The 27,951-nt window shown below is 41.8% G+C and overlaps 2 protein-coding genes and 1 non-coding gene across 5 annotated transcripts; 2 read left to right on the forward strand and 1 right to left on the reverse strand.

Moving 5' to 3' along the window:
* Positions 1-4,618: 4,618 nt before the first annotated feature.
* Positions 4,619-20,802, reverse strand: lhpp (phospholysine phosphohistidine inorganic pyrophosphate phosphatase). Its single transcript, XM_028431229.1, has 7 exons — positions 20,658-20,802; positions 20,320-20,507; positions 20,043-20,196; positions 19,890-19,953; positions 19,721-19,813; positions 18,847-18,938; positions 4,619-5,173 (listed from the first exon to the last, which is right to left on the reverse strand). Exons 1-7 carry the CDS (start codon positions 20,786-20,788, stop codon positions 5,077-5,079), a joined length of 819 nt encoding a protein of 272 aa, XP_028287030.1. The 5' UTR covers positions 20,789-20,802; the 3' UTR covers positions 4,619-5,076.
* Positions 12,994-13,066, forward strand: trnav-uac (transfer RNA valine (anticodon UAC)). The gene has a single exon. It is a non-coding gene; the product is annotated as a tRNA-Val (tRNA).
* Positions 20,803-21,467: 665 nt separating the features above from the next.
* oat (ornithine aminotransferase) lies at positions 21,468-27,409 on the forward strand. 3 transcript variants are annotated; one of them, XM_028432175.1, is made up of 11 exons: positions 21,468-21,596; positions 23,013-23,242; positions 23,322-23,546; positions 23,620-23,715; positions 24,455-24,582; positions 24,935-25,057; positions 25,659-25,787; positions 25,886-25,999; positions 26,074-26,218; positions 26,377-26,538; positions 26,633-27,409. In XM_028432175.1, exons 2-10 carry the CDS (start codon positions 23,029-23,031, stop codon positions 26,535-26,537), a joined length of 1,335 nt encoding a protein of 444 aa, XP_028287976.1. In that variant the 5' UTR covers positions 21,468-21,596; positions 23,013-23,028; the 3' UTR covers position 26,538; positions 26,633-27,409. The 3 variants fall into 3 exon arrangements, with proteins under 3 accessions (XP_028287976.1, XP_028287975.1, XP_028287977.1); XM_028432174.1 differs by having other exon boundaries at positions 26,377-27,409; XM_028432176.1 differs by having other exon boundaries at positions 21,486-21,596; positions 23,017-23,242; positions 26,377-27,409.
* Positions 27,410-27,951: the final 542 nt, after the last annotated feature.

The following is a 27,951-nucleotide window of genomic DNA, read 5'->3' on the forward strand; positions in this document are numbered from 1 at the left end:
CATTTGAAGTCAAATTATTTATGTGCTCAACTTTGGGGAAACCAGTGTAGGACTTTTTTATTGACTAACAATATTGTAGCAGTACTCCAAAATCTATAATTAAATCATGATTTTTTTATCCTGATCTTGGTTATCTTGTAATTGAGTACTTGAATTAGGCATTTCACTACTGTTAGCAGAGCACATGCATTAACAGCAAGGTCATTGTTGGCGATGTCTTTACACAACAATGCAGACTGACCCAATTAGGTAGCTGGAAAAGACGATCCCAACCACAGTGGTGGTACTACTGATGAGCCTGTGTTTGTGTGCTGGAGCGGGGAGTGCGTAGGGAGGACGCCAGGCAGGGGTGGGAAGTCCGGTCCCCTTTTCTCTTTATTTTTTTGATGGCGGGGTGGAGTGGTGGAGCCGAGCGACGGTTCACCCCAGAGACCTCCCCCTGCTCTGGGAAACAAAAGGGGCTTTTTCTCTGAGGAGCACAGTGACGTGGGAGGCGGCTGTGAATGTGGGCCATGTGTCAGAGCTGCTGCTCCGTTTGTCTGCTTCCCCTCCCTGACTGTGGTGCAAACCTCCAGAATTTATGTTAACTTTGCTGTTCCAATGATGCTTCTTTGTAAGGGAGTCCCTTTTATGAAAGAGTAATTTGAAGACTTCCAAGCATAAATACAACACAGAGCATATCTGTGGGATTAAAGTGTCCCATAAAGCTGGTGCATATTTTCATAATGTACTGGATTAATTTGTTTGAGAATCTATATGCTTGCACGCTAAAGTCATGTTTACACTGTCACTCTGATACATAAAAGCCGCTCACCTCTCGGAGACCAGGAGGAAATGGGTAAACACAGGCCTTGTTAAACGTGCTGTGCAGCAGAAGACACACGGAGGGCCCCTGGCCTTTAATCAGAGGAGTGACAGGAGTGAAAGAAAGCTGTGTTCTGAGAGAAGATAGGGAGTTCAACAAGGAGGGGTGTGCTGTGCCAATGTGCCGCACAACCCCCACAGCAGGGTGGCGGTCACTTTTGAGCTGTCATCAGAGGTTATGCACGGTCTCATCAGCTCTTAATGACAATTAAGGGTTCAGCTTTAAGGCAACGGATGTTTCAGGTGCACATATGTTTTTTTTCTCATGCATACGAAACATTTTTTTAAATATTACCCTTTACAGTTTTTTTTACAGCATGTTTAGTAGTGGAACTATTTTAATGTTGGCAGTAGTTTTTCTTTTTGGTTCCTACCCCAGCTTGGCAGCATAAATGTGGTCAGGGTGAAAAGCAATTTAGCAGTACCACCCGGCCACAAAACATTTCCAGTTGAGCAAGTGTTGTCTGAAGATGAAGAACACAAACGTAACAGTGAGCTTAAAAGTCTGCATGTCACTTTGTTGGATTGGTTCAAGACCAAACCACAAACTGTGTGAGGTACGACTGACTTTTTAAAGTTCAGCTTGAATGGCAACAATCCACACCCACACAGAAAAAAAGTTTGTATTCAGGTCATAAAAGCTTTCTCATCAATACTTTCTCAGTTCAAAGCATGTATCCTTGTAGGATCCATGGACCGTTAACACCCTTGGTCAGGCAATATCAGGCCATCAGCGAGCAACTGTGACCCTTTGCAGTGTGTCACTAATCCGGCTCCTGTTGGCAGCTTTCTGTTCAATTTTTCAAAAAATAGCCAGACACCGATACAATGAAGAGACCCAGCTATAAAGCTGAGGTCAGCTGTAAGCCTTTTTGCACAGCAAGACAGTTAGTTTACACTGTATGGTGACACCACCACAGTGCCTGGATTACACACACACTTGCTCGGGTACATAGTATCTTTAGAGCATGCTTTGTGTCTGCAGACCTCTGAGGCTTTAGGGGACATTTAAGCAAAGAGAGTCGCGTCCCTGGAGGGGTCTGTGACGACTGTGGCCACATTAGCAGAGTACAGACAGCTCTGTGTATGAACAGTTTTCAGATTGCTTGTAAAAACTGTCAGGGAGGAATGAGGTGGGGCTGGGGGCTGCAAGAAAAGGGAGGAAATTCAGGCTTCTGGCTCCAAACCTGACAACTTCTGAAGTTTCATAGTCCTCCTACACCACCGAGAACTGTTGGCACGGCTGCCCACAAGGGAAGGAGAGTGATGAAATGTGGAGAAGCCGTGTGGCTTGGCGAGTAAAAGAGCAAGAGGCCTCCACATGGACCAGCATTCATCACACACACACACGCACGCACGCACGCACGCACGCACACACACACACACACACACACACACACACACACACACACACACACACACACACACACACACACACACACACACCAGGGAGGGGACAAATAACTGGCTGCTGTAAAAACATGCTGTGTGTGTTTCCACGGATAACGGTGCATTCAGATTTGCAGGTGTGCGGCGTCTGGTCAGCTGACCTGCTGTTTCCTGTCAAACAGGAAGACCCAAATGAGCGGAGATGAAAGTTCAAGGTAGCACACAGCTGGCAGTTGTTAAGGTGGGTAAATGCAGGTGTGTTACATGAGCAGCAGTGTGTAAAGGGATCCTAACCCAAACAGATGACATACAAACGAATGTTTGGCGCAGAGACACGCTGCAGCATGGAGATGTGATGATCTCAGTGGCCGCATTGCTAAAAATATCTCTGTTAACTTTGTAAAAATTTCAGTAAATTGAATAAAAGATGTATTTGTTTCCTAGAGATATAAGAGTCACTTATCCTGTCAATGATAACACTTCTGTAAAAGTGAATCACAACTTTGTCTTGTAGTTAGAATGCAAACTTTGTGCAAATGATCTCCCCCAGGAGAGAGTTAGTGCTGGGTGCTGAAGATCAGGGGTGGGGGTACTTTTAACAGAGAGCCATATTCTCTTCTAATAGACACATGCTACGGGGCTTTGCATCCCCGAGGTGTCAATCGGCATAAGATGAAAATGAGATCATCCCCTTAATGACCTGAGGTTGTGGAAGGAGAGGTATGATGAGTGAGTCTCGTGGACAGTCATCATCATGTTCAGAAGCAGACACACATCTACCTAAAATGTGACGTGACTCAAATATACCAGTGCAAGAAAGAGCTCAATACATTAAAACTATTTTTTTTTCTGGATAATCTCATTGTGTTTAGCCTTTCCAATGCCAGAGAGAGAACAATAAAGGTTTTAAATGTGCTGTTCCTGGTTTGGGACTACTAGCTCACAAACATTTGTTCATAAATCTACAATACAGCCACTAGCATAGCGAGGCCGTACCTGACACCTGATACCTTTTGTGCTTTTTACTGTCTACAATGATGGTTGCTTTAACTAATGTAAAATACAAAATGAGAACACACTGAGCACAATACAGCACAGTACAAATGTGACACACTGACGTCCCAATCACCTTCAACAGGATAATCACCACAACGGCTTCAAGGATTTGACAGCCTGTCGATATGTCCTGTGGCAGTGAGATCATACATGCCTAGACATGTCTCCTGAAATGAGGTCATCTCTATTATCTGAAAGGTAATCTTGCTTAACAGTCTGCTGTGACACTGAAAGAATCAATGAGCTGCTCTCCAGAAGGAATATATCACTGTTTACCTATCATGGCAACCTGCAGGGGCAAACTGTTGCTAATTTGTAACTTGTGTGAAACGGGTGGATGACCTCAGGCCGGCCTGAGAGGTGTGGCCAACAACCAGCCAGCTCTGGGTCATGTGTGTGTTTGTGTGAGGATGAACCTGCCAAGGGGAGGTGTTGAAAACTGTGCCCTAGATCCCTCCTGATGCTGCACTTCCATAAATTGGAGACCAAGTTAAAGCCAAGTGAATTCAGTCGAGAGCAGTCAAATAGAGGTTTAATAGCTCCATACAAGGCCAACAGGCAGTAACATAATGGACAAAACACTGAGTCAAACAATGTGTAGGCTGTTAGAAAACTGGGTTCCAGCTGCTAGCACTTTGCTGTGTACATTAATATTTATTTCCGAATCAGAGGAGTGCTACACCCCAGCTCAGACACAGTTTCATAATACTTCGTAGCATTTCATTACCTCTAATTGCCCAATAACATTCAAGCTTGTGTCAGCTAATGGTGAAATGAACCAGAAAGACCTCGATGAATCACTTGGCAATGGGCTTTTGTTCTTGTTGAATCTATGCGGTACACTGAAACCTCGGGGGTAGCCATTGAGAATCGTTTGTTTTACGCCCTACTTCCAATGATCCAGCTGGCACACTGATGCCCAATAACCAATTTTTTTCCTCCCTTGTCATTATTTTATTTAACCTCATTGTTGACAGATACTACATCTGATGAGTGGCTTTTGACAATGGCACGGACAATCCTCAGCAGAGGCGACTTAACATCAGAGCAAACAAAGATAAGCACTTGTAGATTTGTTTTGATGCTCACTCTGATGATGGAGAGTCTGCCTCATTTTTGTTTACAGAGAGGGAAACATGAGCTTAAGCACCAGTGTAATTCATCACATTCGCCCGGGGTCCTGCATTCATCATCTCTCAGACCAGTTCACTTCCCATTTCCAGAGATTTGTTATTGTAAAACAAAAGCAGCTCCGATATGAGTTCCAGTTCAAACCAGAGCCAAGCCCCCCCCCCCCCCCCCCCCCGTGCTTTGACTAGTGTTTTAGCTTTATTTCTAATTACTGTACTGTACTGTACAGTACTGTGTACTTAAAATTTGTGCATGTTTTGTGTTTTTAATTTGACTACATGTGCAGTAACAGGGACACTAACAGGGAACACACAGCATTACATTCCCCAGCTGGTTACAGGCACATTCATGTCATCTTGAGGTATCTGATCTATGCCAATTATGTACTAACAAATGCACAGTGCAGCTATAATAGCTCGGCAAGTTTCATCAAGTGCCATTGTGTGTCTTCATTGTGTTGTACAAAGGGCTTTTCCCTGTTTGAGAGTACATCTGACATAAACTGTATGTGTACTGATGAGTTAACTAACTGCAACACTTTCATAAGCTAAATGTTAGTACTACCTGTTAGTACACAAGCCTGCATTACCCTGGGTCACTGTAAGTGGAAGGTGTCCAGTGTCCGCTTCCTTGTATTCACTGGCCCCTCTGATTGAGGATCATGTCCACAGCCTGGGCCAGGTTGTCTACAGTGCCGTCAGCCGTCACCGTTGGGTGCATCTCATCGCTGGGCCTGAGGCAGGAGAAGCACATGCATAAGGACAGGAACGAACAGGAACAAACAACTGCCACACAGGGCTCAGTAAACAACAAGGACCAGCAGCTTGATGCTATCAGACAAAGTAACAATACAGAATGTATAAACTGGGGAGAAAGTAGGACATTGTGGCCTAAGAAGGCACAGAACTACTGAAAAACTTTTAGTGATAAACAGGCTTGCATGAGCTCTCTTATGATCAGCAACAATGCAATAAAAATTATGTTTTCCCATTAAATTTTTGTTGCTATCGCCACACTTAAATCTGCTGCTTGCCAAAAGCCTAGGCAGGGTAGTGCATGTTTTCTCTCCATTACAGGCTGTCACACAGTTTTCCAGCCTTTATATAATATCTAGAGGCAACAGAAATAGACCAACTGGGGGCATTAATGAGAGTTGTTAAGTCAAAAAAATACCTGACTCTAAAAATAAAACTAAGACAATAAATAAGTGGTGATTTTTTTAGCCATAAACAAGGTCATGAGGCAAAAAAACACAAGTCTGGAATCACTATAATCTTGTTTATACCTGGGCCCCTAAACTGTGGGAAAGCTGAAGGAAGCATGGGTCAGTCTTGCCCATCTCCCCACTGACTGCTGCCTTTGTTTGGCTTAAGGCCCAGAGATGGATGCAGAAATGGCTGTTTAATCAGCTGGTAGGGGAAATGTAATCCATTTGGTGTGGCACCCGGCCCAGGCCGGCATGCAGGGCCCTTTTCCTCCCCATCACATCAAAAGACTGAGACGCCCCCTTCATTCATCTGCAGGACTGCTCAGGAGTCCTGCTCATTTATGAAGTGGTGCCTATAGATCCCCCTCCCCAGGCTGCCTTGACCAGGCTCTGTGTGCTGCCTCTGTTCCCCAGTCACGGGTTGGAGCTCCAGATGGGGACTCTTTGTCTGGCCCTGGGTGTGCAGCACACACCACCATTAATCCTGCCTTCTGAGAGCTTGCAGAGGACCATGGCAAATATTTGTGAGCTGCCCAAGTGTAGCGACAGAAAGAAGAGGCCGGTGGGGGTGGTGGTGAAGAGAGGTGTTGAATACTGAGGCCACGCTGAATACAGGGAAGCAGTGCCATGTGTTTACGCATGTCTGTCAGCTGCCAGGACTTGGGTTATGTGAGCTGGTCCACTAATGGTTGCGGTGTTATGTCTCCTGTGCTGGATTACTCCCGCACCCTTTTCTGCCTGAGGACTGATTGGGTTCACACACGCATGTACAGGCATAAACACTCCAAGCGAGTTAGTCACATGGCTCTTGTGTTTCAAGCAGTGAAGCAAACAGCATCAGCTTCCGTGTCTCTCCTACCTGATGCTCCTTTAAATCTCCTCTTGTTTCTGTGGTTTAGATATGCATGTATGCATGCATGTGTGTGTATTCATTTTGCTGCTTTCCTCCCATTGCCATTAATAATGAAGGAGTAACCAGGTCAATGTGACCATGCAAAATTCAACACAATGCAGCTAGTGTTACCAGTGAGGTAATCTGCGGCATGCTGCATGTCCTTCAGGTCAATGCAATATCAATACACGTGAAGAGATAGGTTTGGTCCCCAGGCTTGGCTGACATTGCACAGCCTTCACGTAAGGATGAGGTCAGCTATGAGGTAGGAGGTGGGGAGCAGCCAAGAATTTAGATGAACACAGCTGCTACAATGCTGAAAGAGCAAAACTCTTCATCAGAAAGTTGATCACACTGTATGGGCAGACAGCTTAAAGAAGCAGTATGAATTCTGGCTAACAGTACACAAATAAACTTGCACAACTTGATCACCAACAATTGATTTGATTACTGATTAACCTGGATCACAAACATCAACTTATGTTAGTATGCTAACAGGCTAGCTGCATCCCATTCCTCCATATGGGCACTGCAGTGCCCTCAGCTTAACAAAAAAAGTAGTATTGCAGCCACTAATGTGTACCTGTAAGATGGTCTGCCAAGTTCATAGACTCTAAATAAAGATGGCTGACCCTTATATAGGTTCACCCAATGGTAGGCTGTGACCAGCAAGTCCTCCTGTCTAACCTGTTCTCCATTGTCTGCTCCTTAGACACTAACCTGGACTTGATTCCACTTTTAGACTACATAGTGGTATAGTGGCTGTGTGGCTGCATGTTCTGTTTCTGCCTTAATGAAAGTGGCATCAGTATTTCACCTTTTGCAAGTTGCATCCTCAAATAATAAACTAATAAATAAACATCCAATATGAATCATTGTGTCACATGCTTTAAAAAACACATATTCCTCTAATCCGTTACTGCAGCTATGATATGACAGCAGACTGAACATGCTGGACTGTGCATGGATATCAAATGTATACGGAGAAGGCAATATAAAAGTATATTGGCTTAGTCATATGAATAGATATATAACATGATACTTTGCTCTATAAAACAGAGATACATACTTGTTAGGACAGACTGCGCCCTCTGTGAAATGAAAGTAGATGTGAATGACTCATACAGAGAGTGTACTTGTGTGTGAAAGTCAGCTGTGTGTCGAAGACAGAGATGTGGTGTGATTTAGAAATAAATGAGATGGGAGGTTGTTTATCATTGTGATCTGAGGGCAACTTTATCTGTGTTTTTTTCTGAATATGAATGTGTAGTTAGCCGACTGTGTGGTGAACGTGCTGTTTACCACGCGGTCGGCTACCTCCCAACAAAAACCCATTAGTTTATGTTTAACATACACAAAGACACGTGTGCGCAGAAGAAAGCAAAACTGTCACATACTGTATACCCGATCAGAATTTACACTTCTCTCCTAACCTCTTCACCTTTGCTGAGTAGGCCTTTTGTTTGACACAGCGCAGATAAAGCAGATAAGGCATCTATGAGAGTAGAGATGAAAGGTTCAACCTGAGCCAACAGTGCATGACTCTCCGGGCGATGTTTTTGGTGAAAAGGAAAGTGAAAATTTTGGAAAATGCGGCTAAACCACCCTGCTTCAGGAAACTTGATTTCAGCTTAGTAAGTTGTTGGACGATTTCTACACTAGGACAATATAACCTTTTCACAATTGTAAGTAGAGAGGAACAAACATTCAGTTCATGACTAAACTAAACTGAACCTAAATCAAAAGTATTTCACATATAGAGGCAACATGTGTTTAAAGTGTTTACAGCACAAAACCAAAGAGGAACAGTGCAATCTTACTAACAAGGCCACAACACTGACAAGTATAACTATAACCCGCAACTTCAAAAATGTCATTGTCTTATTTCCTCTGCTCTTCCCTTAATAAAAAATAAGCATTCTGTAAGGTGAGCTGCCACTGGGCCACATAGTGAGGAGAGCCACAATAACACTAAGAGTAAAGACCCAGTTTGCTAGTGAGTGAGAGATGGAAAAGCACTCTACTCACTTCATTGGGGTTTTTTTTCCCCCATACTAGACTAGTAAAGGCACAATCAGACAAAACAATGCCTTTTCTCACAATAACGCAAACTAACCATGACCTGAAGGAGAACATGATGATATCTATAGCCTTTATGTGCAGCCAAGCCTTTTGGGTGACATAAGATGCTACTACAAGACAAAGCTTTCTCCCCCTCTCCCCTCGGGGTAGGGAGAGCGTAGCTGCTGCTCAGTGACGCTGCAGGAGTTTTGGCCTTGAGGGTGAGAATGTGCTCACAGTTTGACTGGCTGTGTTATAAATAAAAGGTCATGGGAGTGACTGATGCTGTTATCCGGATCCTCAAAATGATCGAGAGAGAGAGAGAGAGAGAGAGAGAGAAAACAATCCTAGCATTTTCCTATCCTATCTGATATTTACAACCCACAGATAACACCCTTAAAATAATACAGCTGCAGCCCCTTATGAAAAACAGCTCAACTGAAAAGGGGAAACCACCATGTTACGTGCATGTTATGGCAACAGAAGTGACAGATGCTGAGTTGGAACCTTCACATCCTCTGCTGAGTTTGTGGCCATGCAGCAGCCGTTATCACTTTACAGTACAAAAGGCTGTGTAATGTTGAATCATGATCAGCAAACAGCTGCAGTATGGTTTTCACACTTTACACAGATCAACGGTTCTTTCCAATTGAGCTGGACACAAAGGGGATTCCCTAGTTGCGGCATGAAGAGCCACACGACTTTTTCCATCCTGTAGCTCTATAAAACCTCCTGTGAGTGTGAGTGATGTTTGTGTGTGTGTGTGTAAGAGAGAGAGACAAAAACGGAGAGAGAATCCCAAACTGTCAAAACCACCCCACTGGAAACTTTCTGTCTGTCTCAATGACATACGCTAAGCAAAGAGCTTTCGCAAGTTTTTACCTCCATAACTATAAGCCTTATAAACATTACAGGTCACACTTTCAAGTGATGTACAGAATCCTAATTTCTATTCAGGCATTTCTATGTCTATTCCTCAGCTACTATTTTTATTTTTGTGATACAATCAATTAGTCTAACCCCTCAAATCTCCAACTTAAGGTGAAGATGAAGGAAGAAAATAACTTTATGTGTTTATGTTTTCTACAGAGCTACTAATTTCAGTCACAGTGAGTGGTATCAACAGATCTAAGGTAATTAGGATGCTTTAAGATTGTGTGGTGATACACATAAACCTGATTCTCTAGTGTAGTGGTTATTACATCTGCTTATCACATCTGCCTAATACGCAGAAGGTCCTGGGTTCAAGCTCCAGTGGAATCAAACCCTATACTCAATGCAAACTCTAAATACAAATGTACATCAACTGCAGGACATACTGAGGTCACTGCCAAGCAGCGTGAGTCCACTGGATTCCCACTTGACCTAAATATGGATAAAATGGTCAAATGGTCTGTCATGGCTGCTGAGCCTTTGTTTGTATCTCAGCGTGGATAAATGTTCATTTTTAGGGGACTGCTGAGTCACCTGCTCCTGATGAAGAAAATGCAAATATGCATGTGGAACACACACAAACACAAACGCAGTCACAAACTATTAAGAGGAAAAATGGCTTCAGCAGAGACCAGGCAAAGGCCCAAGTCCCCCCAGCCAAACAGCCTGTCAATGGGTAATTGCAAGAGGGATTGGTTCCCTATTGAAACGACTAAGGGTCTGTGTTCATGTATTTAAGAAGCAGTGCCATGTTTCAGCCTGCCATCTGTGGGCTTTAGCTCTCCGGTTCTCTCTCACTCATTTTGTTTTTTTCTCTTTCTCACGGGTGGAAAAGTACTTTCGTGGGGCTCAGTGGTTGAGGCCCAGTCAGCTCCTTTGTCTTGTTGTGGGAGTCTAGTCTCACTGTGAAAAAAGCTCAGGTTAATTATTAATATCTCATTGACTTATAACGGCAGGCTTTAGAGAAGCCTGCAGGCAGGGGAAACTGTCGCCCTGGGGTGGAAAAGGTATGATAGACCAGGCACGGGCACCCAGTGGAGTCTCATCGAGCTCTTTAACCTCTTTGTGCAGCTACAGCCACGTGGTCTAAGCCAAATATAATGCTACAAACAGCTCGAATGAAAGAGGTACTTTCGTACTCTCAGGTTAGCATGGTTTAGCTAACCTGAGAATAAGGAGCTGATCATTTTGACCACATTCCATGTTTTACATCATGACAAAATGCTAATGGATAAACATGCCAATAACAAATGACATGGTTAAATATCTGCTTCACACGCAGAAGGCCCAGGGTTCAGTTTCCAGTGGAAGCAAAAATGATGTTGGTTGGAGAATCAATCACCAGAATGAACCCATGGGCAAGGGGCAATAGCTCAAGAGGATTCCAGAGTGTAGTGGTTATAACAGCTGCTTAAGACACAGAAGGTCCTGGGTTCAGGCCCCAGCAGAATCACCAGTTATACAGTTATATATTGTTCAAACCCCAGCAATGTTCAGTTAGTTTATGTAGCTCTACCTCAAACAAGTGGAAACCCATGTTTTGTTAACAATTTTGTATTAAAAGCATCACTTTCCTACAAATGTGCCAAGTGCCATAAATGCAAATCTGATATAAACAAACTGGAAGTCAATTAACAGAATTACATAGGATTGTGGTAAACCCAGTTAAGGTGGTATTCTTTAATAGTGTTTTACATGCACAAAGGTTCAAGCCCCAGTAGGTCAACGCTTATCATTCACGCAAGCAATCTATCTACTACACATTATTAGTGGATTATTCTAGTTTAAGCATCTGTTTCATACAAGTTTGATGAAAACGATCACGGAGTTTAGTTGGCAGCAGTGTGGAATTACCGGTAACAGAAATTCAACAAGGTTCCTTATTTTTTGGTTATGGTTCTCATGACTGCTTTACATGTAGAAGGTCCTGCGTTGAAATACCAGTGGAACCTAAATTTACACCGGTCGCCAAATTGCCATTGTAGGGGCACTCACCACTGAGAATGTTAAGGAAAAGTATAATTTTTCATTTCTAACATCTGCATGCATTTAAAAGCTTTACTGATTTGTATAATTGCTGAAATCCTGTGGAAATGAAAATGGTGCTGAAATGAACAACACACCCTCCTCAGGAAAGAAAAAGATAAAGTGGGAGCATACAGCCAGGAAGAAAACCCAACAAACAAATCCCAGCTTTCATGTGTTATCTGTTAAAAATGAGGGAAATCCAGTGGTGGAAATAGAAACCTTATGCAACATATATTTTCCTACTTCACCAAGCAAATATCCTGCCAAGGCCCTGCTGCTGATTGACAAAGAAGATGCAGATTAGGCATCGCTTCTTATTGGCATATATATTATGATGTACACAACATTCTGACATTTTATGTCCACTTATAGTCTATTATCGAATTAAGATTTTTAAATGAATGCATAGATTTTCTGTCTGGCTCCAGGCCTGCAGGCAGACACTGTTTACTCAATCTGTTTGCCACAGAACAAAGAAAACAGGTCAGAATGCTCTTAAATTCAGTTCCTCTGATCATCCGGGGGGACCTGGACACAAAAGAGGGTCCCTGTGGATCCAGCCCCAGCTCAAAGGCCATATTGTGCGCAAAGCATGATTCCCTGTTTTTGTGTTAAGACTCACATTTGTGATGCAGAGGAAAAAGACAACACATTTTTAAATAGTGTAACTGCTGAGATGACAAACTTTTAACAAGTTCACAGCCTCAGCAGAGAGGAGTACACCGAGATAACTGCACTTCCTTCCCACACAGACAAAACTAATGTGCTAACAGTGAAACAGGGTGTGGAACCGTGCTGTACTAGACGCTATAAAAATGACTGCACGCATGTCTACAGAGGAAAATACTTCAAATAGAGATCAAAAGCTCAGAGGAAGTGTGACTCAAGCCTAACCTGCACAGGCACAACTGCACAGCTCTATGCAAATGAACATTTAAAAGGCTGTGGGTGAAAGATTTCATAATAATCTACTTTGCACAGAACCTTGAAATATAGTGGGTAACCCCTGAAACCATGTACATTATCACATCCACTGACGCCATAGGACACCACCAGAGGACTGAAAGATAAGCTAGGCTGAAATACAGTATGTACCTGAGAGCCATCCCAGGGGCAGCACTCAGCTTATAAAGGAGATTAAGCTGCAACCACAGGCGTGCCCAGAAGACATGGCCAACCCGTCAAGGTTCAGTGTCACAGATCTGCAAAGAACAAAGCCCATCCCCAAACACAACACTGCTCTCTGTTCTGTAATGTTTGTTTGATTTGCAAGAATGATCTGATAGGCTGTTTTTGTCAGAGAGGGCAGGCTTTTCAATTCAATTTTATGTGCAGGCCAGGTGAATGCGATAGAAACTAAGCTACCCCAAAATGCAAGAGAAATGTGTTGTTACACCTGCACAAAATGGCCTGTGGTTCAACAAAAGTAGCAGGTTCTATAGTGTAGTGGTTATCACGTCTGCTTTACACGCAGAAGGTCCTGGGTTCAAGCCCCAGTAGAACCAAATCTTATATAGTGCCAATGTTGGGTCCATTTAAAGGCAAGGAACCCATGTTCTCTACATAAAAAAACATTAAGAAACGCTCTTTGTGCAAACTTGTAGATATGTCTTTCATGATATATTTTTCTATATGTCCAATTCATTATACTTAGTTGATAGTAAATGTCTTGCCAATCAGACTCTTTTGTTAACAGTCTCTTTGCTAAGGCTAATGATGCTCTGCCAGAATATAACGGGAATCCAAGAAAATGCTTTCCTAATAATTAGCCTTTCCTTCTATTCCCTGTACTGATAGTGGCCTTATTTGCAAGACCTTATTACAAGAAGAAATCTGCTCTGGATGTCCTCACTAATCACAGGTTTTGTGCCAGCCAGTTCAGAAAAGCACTCAGCCCACACCGGATGCTGGTGAATTATTTCTCTGGATCTAACCTGGACTGATGGGGACAACTGTGCAGTTTATTGGAAGTCTGAAACTCTTTTGCTGCCCTCTGTTACAGGAATTACTATTAAACAGCACTACATGATGTCCACAGGAAAAAAAAAGAAACTTCAGTCTAGCATCATCCCTTTTAGTTTTGTTCCACATCGTTCTCAGACTACAGCAGCAGCAGTTACAGTGATAGCTTTGAATATTTGCATAGCAACCACCTGGTGGGAACTGAGTGTTCTTACTGATGCTATTCAGTGCACAATACAGCATGTGTGCATATTTGTGTGTTTTTGCATTAGTAAAACAGCTTCACTGATAGGCTGTGCTAATCACTGTATGCTATACACCTGAGTTGCGTGTACAATTGTGTGTACAATTTCCTTCCATGTCTGTCAAAACTCAAAGAATTATATTAACACTTGATGTTTGACAACCACAATCTAATCCAAACTGATATTAAGAGAAGAAAATGCAAAGTGCATAGTAGAAAAAAAAAACCCATAATGATTTCCCAGGCTGTCAACAATATGCTCCAGGGTGTAAGATGCGTGTCGAGAGGACTTAAGAGTGACAGAAGCTTCACTACAAGATACAAATCCTCCTGGTGAGTTTCAAAACGACTGTAGATCACAAAGAAACACTTCCTCTGTCAAATCTGCTTGGCGTGCTGTGCTGTAATAATTACACTGCTCAAATGCACCAAAACTCTCTGGACAATATTACTGATCCTCCACATATGGCCAAAGACACCAAAGAGCTTTTAAGGGTGAATAGGAAGAATATCCCCAACTGACTGAGTCAATCAGCTGATCTCAATCTGATTGGCTAAAGACTACAGAAGGGACACCCCTCAGCATGGAAGAGCTAAAGGTGACACAACATCACTACAAATCTCCTCACACATAATGGAGATAATCTGTCAACTGCCAATAATCTACAAAAAGACACATGAGCCACATTAACATGCTAACAGCAGGTTCGTTGTGGTATTCAGTCACAGCACCAAAAGATGACTAAAGGAGAAACAGTCTGTAAGATAATCACACCACATCACATGGCTGCTGACCCCCCTGCAATGCTTGCTTCCTGTTGTGTCCCTCAGTGACAGCCACAGACAGAAAGGCCACAAACCAGGGCGCGGTATGGGCAAACTGGTTCATAGTTTGTGTCATCAGGGATCAGTTCTCTCTTGAGAGGTTTAATCTGGTTTAGCCTGCTTGTTTTCCAACATTCACATTAGCAAGTGTTGGCCACAGGGAGAGGTTTACAGTGTAAAACATTCTGACGCTGGTTGCTGCTGTGTGAAAATGTTTGCTGTGTGTGCTCTGCCAGAATAGAACAGGAATCCAAGAAAATGCTTCCTCTAACTCACTGGCCCTCATTCAAAACACCTTTCAGTGCTGCGTTGTTATCTGGCTCATCACTACTCTCTCCTTGGCAGATTTAGACAAGCCAGCACTGAGGATGTACGATCCAATCTGAAATGTCTGATTCCAAACAGTGCATGAACACACCGTGATGTGGACCTGCTTTTATGAAGCTTCAAAGCTACCCAGTTCTTTCCTGATGCAGTTGCTTGAAGATAAGAAGACAGACACAAAAAACGCACATGGCCAATCATAGAGAGACAACATCCAACACGCCACTCATAACCTGTCATACAAGGGTGTATGACAATGTGCAATACTTTTATATTAACAATAGCTCAAGTAACTATGAGTAATATAACAAACCAACAAAGAACAATCGCCCACCTCTGCAGAGCCTCTCAGCCATGTGGGTGTTGTTGTGGTGTCTTTTTTTAGCTTATTGTGTTGGTTCATATGCATGTATGTTCTCTGTTTTGGTATAGTGACACCATTTCAATCAGTCTGATTTCCACAGCAAGCTTTCTGCAAGCTTCACAGTACCAAAGAACAGCCAATGTGAGCAGCAAGCGAGTGGGTGGAACATTTTCTTATGAGGTGTTGCTCTGCACAGACTTGCATTCATCAATTGGCCATAAACATAAATGAAAAGGTGTTGCTGCCATGGCCTGTGTATGAAGATGGATGACCTTAATAGCTCCTAACTCATTGCTAATCCAAAGAGGTGGAGCAGAGGTGGGGTGACACCTTAGCACACAGTGAGTGATGTGGACTATCACTTAAAATGGCCACTACTTAAAATGTTCTGGCCCTAGGGGTAAAAGGTTCTTTAGTATAAAAATTATCTGCTTACAGGCAGAAGGTTGTAGGTTCAATTCCCCATGAAACCAAATGTTATGTTGCCTAACAGTTCAATGCCAAGCTGGCCCTTGTTTAAGCACCTCAGCTATACATACACTGGTTGCCATTATGTCAACCGACAACTGCCTCCTGACAAGTTAACCTAACAGCTTATTAGGATGATAATAAGTCAAAGATATGTTTACAGTTCCTTTCCACATGGTCATAAAATCTATCCGTGAAATTTACACACAACGTTCCTTATTATGGAGACATATTATCAAAGGAATCTTTTATTTCTAACAAAATTATTCATAACTTTCCCTTACACATCAGACCAATAGCAGTCCAAAAGCCTCCTATAGACTGCAGAGTTTCCGATGTGGTGGGACAGGGCCGATATTTAATGTTCTGTCCCATAATTTACAGAATGTAAAGGCTGAGCAAGAGTTGGTGTATTGGCAGATTGTTTCCTTGCAGCTGAATAACACCAGCAGTCAGATCTTTATACGCCTACTCTGATTTCCATCCACTTTTCAGTGGTAGACCCCTCTTTGCAAACCTGTTCTGCATTAAAGAGCAAAGGGCTCTCTGGCTCCCCTGAGGTGCGCCATCTTTCACTCGTTATTTAAGAACAAGGGAAAGTTGACTGCTAACAGAGCACTGCTCTATTACCATTACCCCTATACTGTGCCTATAGCAATTACTGCTAGGATACTCCTGAATTTAGGTAGGAGCCGCATACTATATAAGAATGCACAAACTCCTTTTTGGATCAACACACAGAGAGACAGAAAACAGGCACATGAACTCAACATAAAGACTGACCTCAGATCATCTGTTTTAGGTCCCTGCTGAGTATCAGTTCATCAAATGAACAGCTTTTTAATACACACTGATATGATTTGATTTGTCCATGATTTGTATCTTTTTTCCCTTCCTGCCTTGTCACTGAAGTCTGGGGTATTTGAAACGGCCTTTTCTCCGAGCCCGATGGGAACTGGAGGCCTGCGCAGCATCTGGTTGACTTGGAAACAGCTGTGTTTTCACAGATCTGACTGAGGGTTTATGGCTGCTCAAAGCAGGCCTGGGTTCATTGGGCCTGTTTGGCTAAACAATGTTAAATCTTATGTCTCTCTCCACTAACTCACAGTCCCACTGACAGTTTCTCAGAAAATATTCTGTAGGTCTTGTGAGGAATCTGGGTTATTAGGGGCTGTTTATGTTAGGGAAATTTGATTTGGAGGTCATAAATTCTAATTTGAAGTAAATTTCTATATTTCCTCTTCCTGGTTGCTCTGGAGTTAAAAACAAAATCCCCAAAGTCTCCTCTGTTACTGCACACAAGCATGTGTGCGTCAGTTATTTAAAGCAGCAGTAATTTCAAAACAGAAACTTTTTTTTTAACAAACATTTAACATCAGTGACTCTTGGTACTCTGGTACTGGTACGAATTCACAAAATCCATTTTCTTTATACGCTCTTCTATTCTAACCAGTTGCTCTCTTCAAAAAGAATGTGGTTGAACAGTGATATCATGTAATCTGCTTTATGCTGTGTTTCGTTGAGTGTATCACACACACTGTTCCAAGTATCAGCAGACTGGAGCTCAACTAAGCTGCTGAGAGCAGTGAGATTGAGAAGTCACATAAATCAGATGGATTCAGCTCAGGAGTTTTATGCTGAAACCCTGTGTGCTGCTAGCTTTTGGACTCACATACCAGAGGGACATGCTACACACACACACTACACATGCACTTACATAAAGTACATGTCAAATACGTATTCCCATCATGCACACAACCGCACAAACAGGCAGAGGCCAGGTTTTTACGGTGAGTGACTGTGCTCTTAGTGTGGGATTAGAGCTGACTGATGCTCAAGCAGATTACTCAGCGTTCTTTGGTCACATGACCCACAACCTGCATGCCGGTCTGCAGCGGCATGCAGGCCATGGAGTGCTGGTTCACAGGCAAACTAAAGGGGAGAGAGGAGAACTCTGGTGTCTGAAAAACTTTGACTTCACAAACTTCTACAATACTACATATACATGTTTGTAGATATATACATGGTAATACTCCATTTTAAAGCAACGCAGCAGCTAAGGTGGAATGGTCTTTGTGCAGTGGTCGATAATTTTAATGGGATTAAGATGTCATCACCACATTCTGGAGGTCATGTATGGATGTCGATGCTCCAGTGTGTATATGTAAGGTGAGGTGCTTCTGTGTCAGGCAACAAATTTATCAATCAGACTTGTACTAGTATACAGTGGCAGAGTGGATTAACATAGCACTACCAGGAGCAGCTATAGCATTAAAATGACACCCTGAAAGGGGTAATCCTACATGGTTATATACTGTTACTGATGATGTTTTTTTTTGTACTTTTAAATGTGAAAATTGCAGTTGTAACTGAACACATTTATGCCATAAAATTGCTACTTTTCCTAAAATAAGATACTAAATACTACTTCCACTGCAGCATCACAGTAATTAGTGATGTGATGAGGTCAAGCCCTGCAAGTGTAACAGAAAAAACTTCAAGACTCCCCTTCCAAATCCATAAATATTTCCTAGTGTGAAAATAAAACCTAGTGGTAATACACCACGGTACAGTATATATGACATAATATGTAGTTCCACTAACACCATCCTTTCTTTCAGCCATAAGTACCACACGTTTCTTCTAAAATAATCAACCATATATTTCTGTAATTACAGCATAAGAAAGACGCCCCAGTAACCTCCAGATCTGGGGCCGTAAATCCTTTTAGTGAATATGACCTCCTGGGCAACAAGTGTTCAACATATGGAGGGAATAAAGCTATTTTTGGGCAGATTCTCAATCACGTCAACAAATCTGGAAGATTTAGGAATAAGGTGGTTGGCTTAGAGGAGGCCAGGGAGCAAAGTTTGATCCACAAATCTGATGGAAGGGCGCCCTCTTCTGGTGAAGTTAAGTTTTTTGTGTGGTCAGACAAGTGTCTTTCTTACAAGCACAGATTAAGACAGATTAGAAGTAAATAGGAAGGTGGGTACTTTAGCATGCACATACAGGCATGGTGGTAAAAGGACAGCTTGACTAACCAAAGGAACACCTGCTGCCCTGCACAGTCACAGAATACTTGTGGACTCACTGACCTGTATTTGCCCGTCCTGACTTGTACACCTTTCATTCCACAGTGTTGGGCCCCACCAACATCATTGAGAAGATCATCACCAATCATCAAAGCCTAGAAGGAAGGATGTGAGAACATTAGCCCACTGACCAGTCTGCAGAGCTACAAGAAAACACAAGAACAGTAAGCCTGTTCTATGTGTTTCGGTGGGGTAGAACCACACATGGCCCCTTTATCAAAGCTGAAAACATGTAGAGGAGATCAAGACTGTATGAGCTGATAGATTTCACTCACAAATTTTGCAAAGGGCTAATTGCAGTGTACAATGCTGGCCTTTAAGAGAGTAACTCAACAAACATGTAAGCACATACAAAGCATTGGTGAAACACTGAATTCTCTGAAGAGGGCAGCAGATTTAGCTGTAGATTTATAGGATGTCTGCAAGAGAGGGAAAGGCAAGAAAGTCCACAGAATAGACTGAGGCTTGGACTGAGATGAATCCAACTTTCCTGGTGCCAGGTGCAAAAAATGGATAAGCTTAGTGGACACTGAGATGAGTAGTGATCGAACACATGTTCAGACACCTGCTAAATAAAAACAGGGAAAGCCTTGTGCAGCTGCTTCAAGCATGTAGACTTGAACCTGTACCAGCTACTTCAAGTTAGAACCAAAGATTTGTGGTTTGTTGATTAGTTTATTGTAGGCATCAGGAAAACAGAGGAGCTATTCCACTGCACCTTTGTCATCGCGCCAAAGCAGCAAATGTTTTTAGTCTTGAGGATGGACTAATAGTGTCCAGAATAAAGCAGCACTCTGACGGTTTACTGGGCCTGTGAGTAATGCTGTAAATGTGATGGCTGCATTTGTCTGTTAGTATACAGTAGGTTGTTGCATACCTCATGTGGTTGAAGCCCCATGTCATTAAGAACACTCTGGAAGAAAGTTGTGGACGGCTTTCCGATTACTTCAGCTTTTAAATCACAGGCATACTAGAGGAAGCAAAATCATAGTGGTGTACTTCATATTTATTCAGTGTTATAAATATATATAAGTAAATTACGATACCTCTAGAGCCTTCATGTAAACCCCAACATCTAGCTTCAAACCATCTGTTTCCTTGTAGTACCTCCTGTAAAGAGAGAAAAGATATTTTAGATTTCTTTCTTTATGTATTACTTGGACTAAGCAGTATGCTACTGACAAGTTTTATTCTGTTACCCTTGGCCCAGAGAGAACAGCACTGGTTTCTCCAGACCTATTAGGACCCTGAATGCCTCATTCAAGTTCTGGTAGGAAAAATGTTCAGCTGCGTCTCCTATGATCACACAGTTTGGGTTCGTCTTGTCAACACTGTCAAACTCTGGGAGAAGTCCTGCAGAAGAATAAACAACAAAGTTTATAATTTGGAGATATTTACTGCAGGTGCGTTTACAATTATCTGAATTTTTAAGCACATGGTTTGAGGAGTATTCTATTGATTTTGCCAAATCATTACCATCATGCACCAGCAGGTGGGGCCGTAAACGCCTCTCCTTGAGGACTGCTATGGCTGCAGGAGCAGGAGGAAAGACCTCCGACACACAGATATCGAAGCCCAGTCTTTGCAGCTTGGCCACAAACTTATCCCTGGTAGCCTGGGTCTCATTGGTGCAGAAGCGCAGCTGCAGGTCAGACGCTTTGAGTCTATGGAGACAGTTAAGGAGGTTAACCGAGAATATAAATGAACAACTGTTCTTGTGACTGCAGTTACTCCAGTGAACACCTGAATATTTTGCTCCACACAGTCATGCAAACTGAATAGGCCAACAACCCGCTCGTCATTGATTCACTCACTTTTTCACAGCTTCGATCGAACCAGTTATAGCAACCCCGTCTCCCTCCCCGCTGTCATAAAGAACTCCACACAGGTCTAAAATGACACCTTTCAAACTCTTTGCACAGCCTGGCCAGCCTGTGTCAGCCATGTCGAGGTGCTCGGAGCGCATGCGCGGCGAGACTGACAACATGTGATTTACTTCGTATCGGTGTTAATTTACATGTAATTATGTAATACTTAAAACCAGAGCCAGTCACTATATTTATGTACCACTGTAATTAGCTCCTTTTTTTAATAAATAAAATAAATAAATAAAAAAAGTAGACATTTTACATTGAGAAAAAATAGCATGTTATTGCCTATTAGTTAATAAAGTTAATAAATCAAATGTTTGAATGACTTTTTTACTATTATTTATTTATTTTATTTAATTACCAAGAAATATACCGTTTTGTTATGAATACGCAATTTTGCAACTCTGAAAAAATACTCACAAACCATATAATATATAATAAAGTGGACGCACCATACATATAACCATTTAATCTGTTAATATAAATCCATGTATTTTTCAACCTCATCCCTTAAATACCGCATCAAAGACACATTTTAGGTTCTTATTTAGATTTCTCCAAATAAAAAAAAACCACAAACACACTGTTGTATTCACACAGTTAAAAACATGTAATACAAATCAACAATCTAATTTCACTTTCTATGACACCTTTGGTCTAAAGGTCTGTATACTCTGTGTATATTTGAGGAATGCAATCACCAGAAAAGTTGCAACATGTGATGGGAGGCGTGCCCTCTGACGCAAGCACGCATGAAACGTCACGGTGCTGCGCGCCCCAGACAGCTTCATAAGCCGCACCGGAACCGTCCGCATCAAATATCCAAGAGAAGGCATCACTCGTGTCTCAAGAGGGGTTTTACCAGCGCTGCATTTCTTTCTGGTACCGACCTTTGTGACTTTATATATCCTTTTTTTGTAAAATTATACTTGTCTTTATAATTTATTAACGCCACCGAAAGCTGAGATGTGCTAATATTAGTTAGCTGTCCGGTAAAGGAAACACTCGTGTTCGTGTGTGTGGTTAGCCCTGGTTTGAAAAAACAGAAGAGACATGCATTTATTTATGTGAGCCGGCTAACGTGTATCGTATTTATAAAGTCAGTGACAGCCCTTATTTTATTTAGACTGCGAGTTATATTCCACAATACAACATTATATAACTGAAGGAGATTTGGCAGAGCCGCTAAGATACCAATATCATCCTCCCCGTTGTCTTTATTTAGACTGTAATGTCTGTGGGTGTGCCGTGGAGGCAGATCCCGAGCAACCTATCACCTCTCAAGAGCAGTTTTAATAGTGACAGATCAGTAGCTCAGGTTCAGTGTCCTTGTTAAAGTGCTGTGTGTTTGCTCAGATTATTTATTCACTCTGAGCTTATTGATAACCAGATGTCCACTACCACCTCTTTAGCTGGTACATAGCAAATCTGCTGTGCTGTTAAGGTTGTGGAATGACTATTCTAATATTTAACAGCTGGCAAACATTGATTAAAATAATGTTTAATCTGCTAAATGCCTCAATGATCAGATGAAAGACTGACATGGAATTTAGTATTTACTTTATAGTTGCTGCTGCAGGAGTAGTTTTTGTTACCCTACATCCACTGAAGGTCTGTCGTCCTTTTGTGTTGATTGTGAAAGGGAAGTGTTGTTCAGCAGATTTGTAAAGCCTGGTTGCTTTGTGTGGTCCCACACTGGTGTATTTGGTACAACGAAATATGATATATGATCATTGGAAGCCAATGAATATTATTAGTTTGATTGCCGTTGCTAGGCAATCAAACTTTATTACATTAGTCACCCTCTTCTTCTTTTTTATTCTTAGAAATTATAGTTTTTCAAATATTAAGCAATTTCGGCATCATTTTTAACATGGGAGTCTATGAGAGAGCCCTTCAAGAGGGTCATCTGCCAAATGTATCTCCTCCTACAAATTTCAAGCTATAGACTCCATTTTAGTCTTAAAACGCTCATTAGATTCTGCTCTATCAAACTTGTTCTGCTATAAACATGTTATAGTTGTTAATTATCAAAACCACACTTTCTCACTGTCTGTATAGTATTCTTTTTTTCTTTTTACAACTGCTTCAAAAGAGCAATGGGAAAGTTCTTGGTGCACCTCTGATGGTATTTTTATCGACTTGAAACTATCTTGAACACCGAGATCCGTCTCCAGGGAAACTTCATGTTTACAACATAACAATGATCCTGTCAACCAAAGTGCACTAAGATTGATTCGGTCAGAACAGATTTCTATAAAAGCTTTGCTATGCTGATTAGGTGTTCTGTTTACCTAGACAGACGTAACATAACATGAAGGGAATGATTCTCCAGTTCAGCCGCAGCCTGAGCCGTGCTGCACCTGTTCTCAGTCGGAGCATTCATTCGGGTACACGCCCTGCCTCCACTGCTGCCTCCAAACTGAGGGCAGAACGCCTGCTCACATCAGAGGAAATCTACGCTCGTGAGCACAAGTATGGAGCACACAACTACCATCCCCTGCCTGTGGCCTTGGAGAGAGGGGAGGGTGAGTTCACAACAGTGTGATTAAAGTATCATGCAAGTCAGAACACTGAAATCAGTTGATTTTCTGTTTTGTTTTCCAGGCATCTACGTGTGGGATGTGGAAGGAAACCGGTATTATGACTTCCTCAGTGCATACAGTGCAGTAAATCAGGGACATTGCCACCCTAAAATCATAGCTGCACTCACTGCCCAGGCATCCAAACTCAGCCTGACCTCCAGAGCTTTCTACAATGATGTTCTGGGATCTTATGAGGAATTCATCACCAACATGTTTGGCTATGACAAAGTTTTACCCATGAATACAGGTACATTATTGTTGAATGTACAAAACTTCTTCAGAGATGAGCAGCATCTTTTGACTTTGACGTTTTGTGACAGGTGTTGAAGGTGGTGAGACTGCCTGCAAGCTTGCCCGCAAGTGGGCCTACAATGTGAAGGGGGTTCCTAAAAACAAGGCCAAAATCATTTTTGCAAGTAAGTCTGCATTATCTGTTTTCAGAGTTTACACAATACTCCAATATACTAATACTAGAAAAAGCATTTCCCGAAGAAAATGCAAGTTTGATTGCTGCAGCTGAAGCATTGCTTTGAATGCTGATGTGAAGGATTGCTCTTAATTGCTGGAGAATCTGCAATCTGAATTTAATTTGCTGAAACATGGTTAAGAATTTGAAAAGATGAAGCTCTTATTTTGAAAAGTAGAATCTTAATATCATGGAGATATGAAAGGGACACTGCTGAAGACAAGAACAGTATGAAGTCATGACCTTAAAGAATAGCCTGTGAATATACCATATGAAAGGTCAGAGGCTGGAATAATACCATAAGCTTATAAGAAGCACAGGCTGTTCACGTTCACGTTTGATAGAGCAGCATATCGTGAGCGTTTTAAGACTAAACTGAAGTCTGTAGCTTGAAATTTGTAGGAGGAGTTGGCACATGACACTGAAATTGCTTAATTTGAAAAAAACTTGAAGTTGACCCGGACTGTCCTCTATGAGATGAACATTTTGATAGTTGGAATGGCTGAAATTGGTCAATGTATGCTGAAGATACGCTGCCCCAAAAACATATGGAAGAATAAGAAGAAGAAAGAAGAAAACAAGAGTTTGTTGCTGCAGCAATCAAACTTATTACCAACCATGCACTTTCATGGGATCAAACGTTTTGTGTAAACTAAAAAATTAATCACTTTTTCATGTTTATTGATCAGATGGAAACTTCTGGGGCCGCACCATGGCTGCTATTTCCAGTTCCACTGACCCCAGCAGCTACGAGGGATTCGGCCCCTACATGCCAGGCTTTGAGCTCGTTCCTTTTAATGACATTCCTGCACTGGAGGTACAAGTTTTTCTAGCCATTACAACCAGTACAAGCAAATGATAAGTATTATCGGTCTCCACCCATCCAAAACTGAGAGACATTCCACTCACTGCAACAACACGTACTGTGTAGCTAATTTATTATAATACATGGACGATTCTACAAAACTAGCTTGCATCGTTTGTGTAAAAACAAGTCAATTGACTGCTGAGCTGCATCTGTTTGCTGATAAGGTTATCGTGGCAGCTGCTGCATTTCTGTGTAAATATTAGACCTGAATGATTGACTAAAGCAGCATCTGACTAACAGTTATCTTAGGTTTAGATAAAAAATGTCTGACTAGTCTATATGTTTCTCTCCTTGTCCCCAGAAAGCCCTTCAGGAACAAAATGTTGCAGCTTTCATGGTGGAGCCTATCCAAGGGGAGGCTGGTGTGGTGGTGCCTGACCAGGGCTACCTGACTAAAGTCAGAGAACTTTGCACAAAGCACAATGTAAGTCTCTAACTGAACTGTGGTTCAGTTGTAACACAACAGTAACAGCAGAATTACCTCTGACATGTTTTTTTTACTGCAAACTAGCTCTGTGCGCTACTTGTTGTTGTTTGTGAATTACAACAGCTGTTGCTGTAATGTTTTACCTAATGTTTTATCTTTCCCCTGTCAAATTGCAATTTACTTTCATGCATGTCTGCACTTGCATAATCTATGTAAGAAAGACAACACTCCTGTTTATTGTTGCGTAAAATATTGGCATCAATACATCTAATTTCTTAAACCTTGAGTCAAACTACAACAAACAAAAAAAAACCCTCCAGTCCAGTCCAATCCAAGAAACAACATGCCTGCAGCCACAGCTGTCAACACAACACTGTTTTTAATACGTATTTACAGCATGCACAATTTCTGATATATAGACTTGCCTTAAATGGCACAGAAAAAATTCTGGTACATCAGGTGTATTGATTTTTACATTATGAATTTACAGTCTATAAAAAAACGATAGGGCATGCACTGACCAAGTGTTTGTAATGTCATGTCATGATTTAATGTTTGTCATGAGTTTTGAAATTAAAGTTCTCTCTGGTTTGTTCAGGTGTTGTGGATTGCTGATGAGGTGCAGACTGGCTTGGCACGTACGGGCCGACGGCTGGCTGTGGACCACGAGGAAGTTCGTCCAGATATAGTGATTCTGGGCAAGGCTCTGTCTGGAGGGGTTTACCCTGTAAGATCTTTTCTGTAGCTCTGTCAGCCTTGTTGGATGGCATAGATTGTAGCAGGTAGCATAGGGTTAACCTCTGCTGACCTTTTTCTGTGTCTTAGGTGTCTGCTGTGCTGTGTGACGATGAAGTAATGCTGACCATCAAGCCTGGCGAGCATGGGTCCACTTACGGAGGGAACCCTGTAGCCTGTCGGGTTGCTATTGCTGCGCTTCAGGTAAGTTTCAACTTGTGATTTGTATCTTTTTGTCATACAGTTTGGCATCCAACATTCTTTACTGTTGTTTGTAGGTGATGGAGGAGGAGAAGCTGGCAGAGAATGCTCAGAGGATGGGAGAGCTGCTGCGGAACGAGCTGAGAAAACTGCCTAAAGATATTGTTACAACTGTCAGAGGCAAAGGTCTCCTCAATGCCATCGTCATCAAGGAAACCAAAGGTACAGTACAACACTGTTCATAAAACTAAATCCTCACAGGTAGTCATTTGGTAACTAAGGCTTTGTCCACATGCATACAGGTATTTATGACTGCTTTTGGGTTAGAGATATTTGTAGACACAAAATTTTAGGCTGTTTTTTTCACAATCCCCCCTCAGACTATGATGCCTGGAAGGTGTGCTTGGGTCTGCGTGACAGTGGACTGCTGGCCAAGCCCACTCATGGTGACATCATCCGCCTGGCCCCTCCTCTCACAATCAAAGAGCACGAGCTGCAAGAATGCATTGACATCATTCAGAGAACCATCATGTCTTTCTAAGGTGCAACATTTCAACAATACTCAAACATCCTTTAATCTACATTAGCTGAAGCTATGGCATGTTGCTCTAATCATTTATTAGTCACTTTTATCAGTTTTCACAAGCAGGAGGACGTTGCTGTAGTAATACAGTGCACAGATACTGTGTATGGACTGGAGTGCGCTTCTGTGAGGATACACTGACGTTTTTATACAGGACAAACTGCTACAAAGAAAAAGGGTTCCAGTATTTGGTAAGAGTTCCAGTAGTGGTTCATTTGAATTTTTGCTGCTAATGAGTAATAAATTATCTACATGTTGTTTAAAATGGCATCTTTTTAATTTCTAAAAAGGTAGTTTTACCAATGAAGAATGCAGTCAGAATTTACATACAATTTATTTCAGTTTATTAACTCAGGCAGGAATTGCAACAAGCTTCTTTAAATATACATGAAAATCTATAGTTTACATTTCCATTAGACTAGTTAGTCTATTGAACTACTGCTGTTTACTTTGTGGAACCGTTGTTACATGAAGGGTCAGATAATTGGTATTTGTAATTGTTTTTTCTGTTTAGACAATGTATAGAATGTTTCTACACTTTAAATCTTTATTTAGTTTTACTTCCCAAACCAAATGACTACATAGATGTATGTAGCCATGTGACTGTAATTTAACAATGTGTGTTACTGTGGAAGAAATACTCACTGAAACTGTACAGTACTGTGTTCTGTATAAGGACGAATGAGCGTTGGAGGACTCATGCTGCTAGCTAAGGCTGGTTTGTTTTAAGTATTTGCTGTGTGCAGTATGTATTTAAAATGTTGTCTTATCAGAGGTTTCAGGTTGTTACAGAATGTGCTGTTCTGCAAATAAATTATTTTGTCTCATTTCTTTTTATGTCAAGTGAACCAGGTAAGAAAACCTTTCTGTGACAACTTTTCTTTAGCTATTTAACACATTTTGTAATGGCCATAGATATAACACTAGATGGTGCTGTGCCCCTACTGAAATGAAACTTGATCTATGGGAACCAACATGGAGAAGCCTCCCAAACACAAAAGCAGGTGTTTAAAATAGCAGAAATATAAGGTAAGAACCCAAGGTTTTATTGCATATAATTAAAGCTCTGACAAATCTAGGTATACAGTTCCCTCCATATACAACTACAGCACTTGCTACAAATGGATAAGTTACCTGTCTCACAAAACCTCCAGACACGGTACACTGGGACTTCCACTGACAGAGATCTGACATCTTTGACACTTGTCAAGAGATGCGCTATTTTGGACAAGACAACAACGCTAGGCTTGTTGGCTGTTTTTCTGCCCCCTGGAGTGCTGACCTCCAGACAGCACAGGCTCTGCTGCAAAGACTGCATCCAACTTCTCAGCTCAACAACAGTATCAAATGTGGCATAAATAATGCAGTGTTC

The sequence above is a fragment of the Parambassis ranga genome, chromosome 19 (genome assembly GCF_900634625.1).
Source record: "Parambassis ranga chromosome 19, fParRan2.1, whole genome shotgun sequence".
Classification (NCBI taxonomy): Eukaryota; Metazoa; Chordata; class Actinopteri; family Ambassidae; genus Parambassis; species Parambassis ranga.

Bases quoted from the DNA above. Each gene is read 5' to 3' on its own strand.
- lhpp (XM_028431229.1), bottom strand. From the start codon at position 20,788: ATGGCTGACACAGGCTGGCCAGGCTGTGCAAAGAGTTTGAAAGGTGTC. The intron at 20,508-20,657 runs GTGAGTGAATCA...CTGTCTCCATAG, and splicing joins TCGATCGAAGCTGTGAAAAA to ACTCAAAGCGTCTGACCTGC. The intron at 18,939-19,720 runs GTATGCAACAAC...CCTTCCTTCTAG, and splicing joins TGGGGCTTCAACCACATGAG to GCTTTGATGATTGGTGATGA.
- oat (XM_028432174.1), top strand. From the start codon at position 23,029: ATGAAGGGAATGATTCTCCAGTTCAGCCGCAGCCTGAGCCGTGCTGCA. The intron at 23,547-23,619 runs GTACATTATTGT...GTTTTGTGACAG, and splicing joins AGTTTTACCCATGAATACAG to GTGTTGAAGGTGGTGAGACT. The intron at 26,000-26,073 runs GTAAGTTTCAAC...TGTTGTTTGTAG, and splicing joins TTGCTATTGCTGCGCTTCAG to GTGATGGAGGAGGAGAAGCT.